Below are 7,500 nucleotides of genomic sequence, written 5' to 3' on the forward strand. Positions count from 1 at the left end.
TTTTTGCTTTTAAATCTTAGCTGAGAGCTTGTAAGTGAGTGCTGGGTTTTCTCTGTGTGTTATATATATGTTGTATTAGGCTACAATGTGTGATTTTGTAAAATTTTGGGATGGTGGTGTGCCGCAGGATTTTTTATTGTAAAAAAGTTTGCCACAGCAAAAAGGTTGAAAATCACTGATTTAGAGCATCAAGATGTTAACTCTTAAACATAAAGCAAATGTATTAACTAAAATTACAAAGACAAAAAATGCTTTAAACTCTATAAAATAAACGAGCTGTTTAAGAACCAGTTTTTAAAAAAATAAAATAAAATTGTAACCGTTCCCCAGTCACATACATGGACATTGTGTGTGTGTGTGACATGCCATAGCGCCATCTGTTGGTTGAAAGTTCCTTGACATGTGTAACACAGCTCCATCTATTGGTAGCAGGTTCATCACCAAAGTGTGCACTAGGGAAATAGACTCATTTGCATATATTTTGCATAGAGTGACAATTCAATGTATGGTTGTGAGTTTTATCGTTTAATCCTCCCCCGAATCCCCCTTCTTTTCGTTAGTTATATTTTATTATTATGTTGTTTTCTATATGTTTGCTATATATTTATGTTTTATGTGGCATGTCACCCTAAATGAAATGGGGTGTTTTTAGAGTCTAGTACAAAGTTCTATAAAACACATTGAGTAGTTTATTTTGGAACTGGTTGTTTAGCCTTGCTTTTTTAGGTGGTTCTGTAGCAGTCTTTGGAATGGCTACAGTTAAGTATACAAACTTTTTTAAAGCTGCACTGTGACTATTGTAATACTGCCTGAAAAAGTATACGTTGAATGTTATATGATAAAATTAATGGAACAGCATTTGTAATATGCTGTGTTGAGTACAAATTTGCCATCATGAGGTACAAAGGGCTTGTCACTGGGGCAGTACCCTTAAAAGGACAGATTTGCACCATTTTTTAAGGGTACAATATGGTACCATAGGACTGAGGTCCAATCTCGTCACCAAAGGTACATATTTGCCTTTGAAAGGTACAATCTGCAAGGGTACCAATTTGTACCCATTTTAAAGGGTACAGCAGGTGTAGCTTTGAGGGTACTGCCCCAGTGACAAGCTGCTGTACCCCTAAAGGTACAAATTTTGCACATTTTTTCTGACAGTGTAGTGATAGAAAAATATTTTCTAAAGTTAAAGCCTTTTTATTAAGTCCCAAATATTAAGCAGCTTGTAGGGCATTCAAATTGGGACCTCTGTCTGCAATGCTTTCTGGGATTACAATAACACTATTTTATTTATATTACCTTTTTACATAAGATATATACACACTACATGCAGATACGCACGGGCGACTAAAGTTTCTTGCGGGCTGGTAAGTTTTGTCATTTACTCGTCCGGTGGGCGAGGGGAGTTTTTGGGTATTTATAGGCCCTGTACTGGGCGAGGGTAGTTTTTGGGTATTTATCGGCCCTGTACTGGGCAAGGGGAGTTTTGGGGTATTTATAGGCCCTGTACTGTGTGTGTGTGTATGTGTATATATATATATATATATATATATATATATATATATATATATATATATATATATATATATATATATATATATATATATATATATACATATACATATACAGGGAGTGCAGAATTATTAGGCAAATGAGTATTTTGACCACATCATCCTCTTTATGTATGTTGTCTTACTCCAAGCTGTATAGGCTCGAAAGCCTACTACCAATTAAGCATATTAGGTGATGTGCATCTCTGTAATGAGAAGGGGTGTGGTCTAATGACATCAACACCCTACATCAGGTGTGCATAATTATTAGGCAACTTCCTTTCCTTTGGCAAAATGGGTCAAAAGAAGGACTTGACAGGCTCAGAAAAGTCAAAAATAGTGATATATCTTGCAGAGGGATGCAGCACTCTTAAAATTGCAAAGCTTCTGAAGCGTGATCATCGAACAATCAAGCGTTTCATTCAAAATAGTCAACAGGGTCGCAAGAAGCGTGTGGAAAAACCAAGGCGCAGAATAACTGCCCATGAACTGAGAAAAGTCAAGCGTGCAGCTGCCAAGATGCCACTTGCCACCAGTTTGGCCATATTTCAGAGCTGCAACATCACTGGAGTGCCCAAAAGCACAAGGTGTGCAATACTCAGACATGGCCAAGGTAAGAAAGGCTGAAAGACAACCACCACTGAACAAGACACACAAGCTGAAACGTCAAGACTGGGCCAAGAAATATCTCAAGACTGATTTTTCTAAGGTTTTATGGACTGATGAAATGAGAGTGAGTCTTGATGGGCCAGATGGATGGGCCCGTGGCTGGATTGGTAAAGGGCAGAGAGCTCCAGTCCGACTCAGACGCCAGCAAGGTGGAGGTGGAGTACTGGTTTGGGCTGGTATCATCAAAGATGAGCTTGTGGGGCCTTTTCGGGTTGAGGATGGAGTCAAGCTCAACTCCCAGTCCTACTGCCAGTTTCTGGAAGACACCTTCTTCAAGCAGTGGTACAGGAAGAAGTCTGCATCCTTCAAGAAAAACATGATTTTCATGCAGGACAATGCTCCATCACACGCGTCCAAGTACTTCACAGCGTGGCTGGCAAGAAAGGGTATAAAAGAAGAAAATCTAATGACATGGCCTCCTTGTTCACTGATCTGAACCCCATTGAGAACCTGTGGTCCATCATCAAATGTGAGATTTACAAGGAGGGAAAACCAGTACACCTCTCTGAACGGTGTCTGGGAGGCTGTGGTTGCTGCTGCACGCAATGTTGATGGTGAACAGATAAAAACACTGACAGAATCCATGGATGGCAGGCTTTTGAGTGTCCTTGCAAAGAAAGGTGGCTATATTGGTCACTGATTTGTTTTTGTTTTGTTTTTGAATGTCAGAAATGTATATTTGTGAATGTTGAGATGTTATATTGGTTTCACTGGTAAAAATAAATAATTGAAATGGGTATATATTTGTTTTTTGTTAAGTTGCCTAATAATTATGCACAGTAATAGTCACCTGCACACACAGATATCCCCCTAAAATAGCTATAACTAAAAACAAACTAAAAACTACTTCCAAAACTATTCAGCTTTGATATTAATGAGTTTTTTTGGGTTCATTGAGAACATGGTTGTTGTTCAATAATAAAATTAATCCTCAAAAATACAACTTGCCTAATAATTCTACACTCCCTGTATATATATATGTATATATGTATATATATAATTTTAAATTCATATTTAAATATATAATTGTAATTTTTTTATTATTACTGTATTATATACATTTTATAGGACTAAGAATAATTGGCTGTAATCCTTTATCTAATACATTTCATCTGTTCTCTCTAAATGGAAATTACAATAAATTGAACCTGTGCCTAGATAACTAGGATCATTTTTGTACTTGAGATAGTAGCAGATCATCCATCCTCCGGGAATGACTGTCAATAGTTATGTGCGTGAATGTGTTTCCATGCGTAACTGTTTGCAGGAGAGCATTTTTCCATGTTGATCATGCATTAATAATGTATAAATACACCAAAGGAAGTTATGGTGCTTATAAAATTATATGCAAGATAGAGTTTGGTGAAGGTTTAAGTTCAAATTTAGAAATGTGTTTGACAAATTAATTGGAGCCAGCCAGAATAATGAGGAGCTATAGGAGTTTTTTATGAGAATTATGTAGCCAAATCTACAATTTTGGAAGTCATAAGTAAAACTCATTATCCCCCGGCAAGTCCTGATTTAGAATATCTTTTGCTGGTGAATATCACGTTAAAGGAACATCACACCCCAAATTTTTCTTTCATGATTCACAAAGAGCATGCAGCTTTAAACAACCTTCTTCTTTACTTCTTTTACCAAATTGTCTTCTTTCTCTTGGTATCTGTTGTAGAAAAGCAAGGAAGTGCGCTTATGAGCGTGCATGTGACTGGAGCACTATATGGCAGCGGTTTTGCAAGAATATTTTCCATTTGCAAGAACACTAGATGAAAGCACTATTTCCTGCCATGTAATGTTCCAGGCAACTACCTCGGTATCTCTTCAACAAAGAATACCATAAGAACAAAGCAAATGTGATAATAGAAGTAATTTCTTTTTTTAATTCTATACACTGAATCACAAAAGAAAATTTTTGAGTTTCATGTCCTTTAAATGCAGTTGTTAAAAATCTATTATAATGTTTTAATTCTGAGATCAATACACTGACATTTGCAGCCTCTCTTAAAGTGGAGGTGCACTTCTAGCTTCTGACTAACTGTCTCTTATTTTTCGATTGATTTAGATTGTTACTATCTAGGAAGGGGATAGTTTCTTCAGTGAGGCAGTGGAGGTTAGATTCAGCGCTTCACCCAAATTATTGGTTTTAAATAGCTTCTGACTAAATCAAGTGTACCTGAGAAATGCGTTAGGCTACGCCCATTGGTTTACTAGGTCTAAGCATATGCCATTCTTGAAGGAAAGAGAGGTTCTTGAGTACTGATCTTTGCTGCATTTGGAGATACAAGGATCTGAGCATGAATGTGTTTGGAACGTAGATGACACAGTGAATCAGGAATGCAGAGGTTTCAGACTGAAGGTCCCTCAAACTGCACTCTCCTTTCTCTGACTCTATACCAGTGTTTTTCAACCAGTGTGCCGTGGCACACTAGTGTGCTGTCAGAGATCCTCAGGTGTGCCGCAGCAGACTGACAACAGTGCGGGGGTGTTTGTGAATGAATGTCAATATGTCATGTATAGTTTGTAGGAGGCATGGCATGACAGCACAGTACAGTGTGTGTGTGTGTGTATATATATATATATATCATGTATTAGGCTACAATGTGTGATTTTGTAAAATTTTGGGATTGTGGTGTGCCATAGGATTTTTTAATGTAAAAAAGTGTGCCACGGCAAAAAAAAGGTTGCAAATCACTGCTCTATACTATACTATGCAAAACTGGGGATGGGTAATAAAGGGATTATCTATCTTTTTTAAACAACAAAAATTCTGGTGTTGACTGTCCCTTTAAGCAAAGCTGCAATTGTGAAAATATTGATTTGAGATTTAAAACATATTTATTTACAGCAATAAGTTTGTTAACCTTGTTGTGATTGCATATTCCTTACTACTAGGCTGGTATATATCTGAATAGATTAGATTTTTATTTTCTTGCTCTTCTATTCACCCATCGTGTATACCACCTATATAAAATGTGTAATCTGTACTTTGTATGTTCGTACAAAACAAATAAAACAGTTGTTTCTGTTAGCAGTGCTTTTATAAGAAGTCATTTAAATTGTTGCGGTCTTTTTTATAAATATTTAGATTTGCATGTTAAATATCTTATGGATAGATTTTTAGTTTGGAAACGTGAATTTAGGTAGATTTTAATTCAATAAACATAGATTGGAAAATAAAAAAAAATGCATTTAGCTGACGAGAATATCTGTTTTTTTACAGTATGATGCACCTTTATATTTCTAACAGTTTTATGTATTGGACTGTTAAGAATCTTAATATTTTTTTGCATGCAGGTTACGAAAAACCAGATGATGTTTCTGAAAAAACGTCTCTCGCTGATCAAGAAGAATCCAGAATAATTTTCATTAACCAGCCTCAGCTGACCAAATTCTGTAACAATCATGTCAGGTAGGAGCCAAAGTTATGGAACTAATATGTTCTCTTTCAAGGGTTGCAAATGTCCTGTATTCCCTCCTTTCGCCATGCATGCCCCACCTTATTAATTGATATGCTAATGACATGACCACTGCAACAAACTTTCTCTTGTTAAGTGTATTCAGTCCATGGGTCATCCATTACTTATGGGATTATATCTCCTTCCCAACAGGAAGTTGCAAGAGGATCACCCAAGCAGAGCTGCTATATAGCTCCTCCCCTCACATGTGATATCCAGTCATTCTCTTGCAACTCAACTAGATAGGTCGTTGTGAGAGGTCTGAGGTCGCATGGGTGGAAAGTGAACGTGGAAAAGAGTTCTCTATCACCACTCACAAGAGTCTCTTTTCTAGGGACGCTTATAGATTCTGTAGAGATGAAAATTTACCTGACGGAGTCCAGGTTATCAAAGATTCTAAATGCTTGCAGTGTCCTTCATTCCATTCCACGCCCGTCAGTGGCTCAGTGCATGGAAGTAATCGGCTTAATGGTAGCGGCAATGGACATAGTGCCATTTGCGCGCTTGCATCTCAGACCGCTGCAATTATGCATGCTAAGTCAGTGGAATGGGGATTACTCAGATTTGTCCCCTCTGCTAAATCTGGACCAAGAAACCAGAGATTCTCTTCTCTGGTGGCTTTCTCGGGTCCATCTGTCCAAGGGTATGACCTTTCGCAGGCCAGATTGGACGATTGTAACAACAGATGCCAGCCTTCTAGGTTGGGGCGCAGTTTGGAATTCCCTGAAGGCTCAGGGATTATGGACTCAGGAGGAGAAACTCCTCCCAATAAATATTCTGGAGTTGAGAGCAATACTCAATGCTCTTCTAGCTTGGCCTCAGTTAGCAACACTGAGGTTCATCAGATTTCAGTCAGACAACATCACGACTGTGGCGTACATCAACCATCAAGGGGGAACCAGGAGTTCCCTAGCGATGTTGGAAGTCTCAAAGATAATTCGCTGGGCAGAGTCTCACTCTTGCCACCTGTCGGCGATCTACATCCCAGGCGTGGAGAACTGGGAGGCGGATTTTCTAAGTCGCCAGACTTTTCATATGGGGGAGTGGGAACTTCATCCGGAGGTCTTCGCTCAACTGATTCATCGTTGGGGCAAACCAGATCTGGATCTCATGGCGTCTCGCCAGAACACCAAACTTCCTTGTTACGAATCCAGGTCCAGGGACCTGGGAGCGGCACTGATAGATGCTCTGACAGCCCCTTGGGTCTTCAACATGGCTTATGTGTTTCCACCATTCCCGATGCTACCTCGACTGATTGCCAAGATCAAACAGGAGAGAGCATCGGTGATTCTGATAGCGCCTGCGTGGCCACGCAGGACCTGGTATGCAGACCTAGTGGACATGTCATCCTGTCCACCATGGTTTCTTCCTCTGAGGCAGGACCTTCTAATACAAGGTCTTTTCAAACATCCAAATCTAATTTCTCTGAGGCTGACTGCATGGAGATTGAACGCTTGATTCTATCAAAGCGTGGCTTCTCGGAGTCAGTTATTGATACCTTAATACAGGCACGGAAGCCTGTTACCAGGAAAATTTACCATAAGATATGGCGTAAATATTTATATTGGTGCGAATCCAAGGGTTACTCATGGAGTAAGGTTAGGATTCCTAGGATATTATTAGAAAAGGGCTTATCTGCTAGTTTGTTAAAGGGACAGATTTCTGCTCTGTCTATTCTTTTACACAAACGTCTGGCAGAAATTCCAGACGTCCAGGCTTTTTGTCAGGCTTTGGCTAGGATTAAGCCTGTGTTTAAGACTGTTACTCCGCCGTGGAGCTTAAACTTGGTTCTTAAAGTTCTTCAAGGTGTTCCGTTTGAACCCCTT

General features: G+C 38.9%; 1 protein-coding gene across 2 annotated transcripts in view; it reads left to right on the forward strand.

Moving 5' to 3' along the window:
• Positions 1–7,500, forward strand: part of ATP8A1 (ATPase phospholipid transporting 8A1) — a 608,814-nt gene that overhangs the window by 59,105 nt on the left and 542,209 nt on the right. For both annotated transcript variants that reach the window (XM_053704008.1, XM_053704009.1), the window contains exon 3: positions 5,514–5,628. In XM_053704008.1, coding sequence (XP_053559983.1) covers positions 5,514–5,628 — 115 coding nt within the window. The remainder of the gene's footprint in view (positions 1–5,513; positions 5,629–7,500) is intronic.

The sequence above is a fragment of the Bombina bombina genome, chromosome 2, assembly GCF_027579735.1.
Source record: "Bombina bombina isolate aBomBom1 chromosome 2, aBomBom1.pri, whole genome shotgun sequence".
Lineage (NCBI taxonomy): Eukaryota > Metazoa > Chordata > Amphibia > Anura > Bombinatoridae > Bombina > Bombina bombina.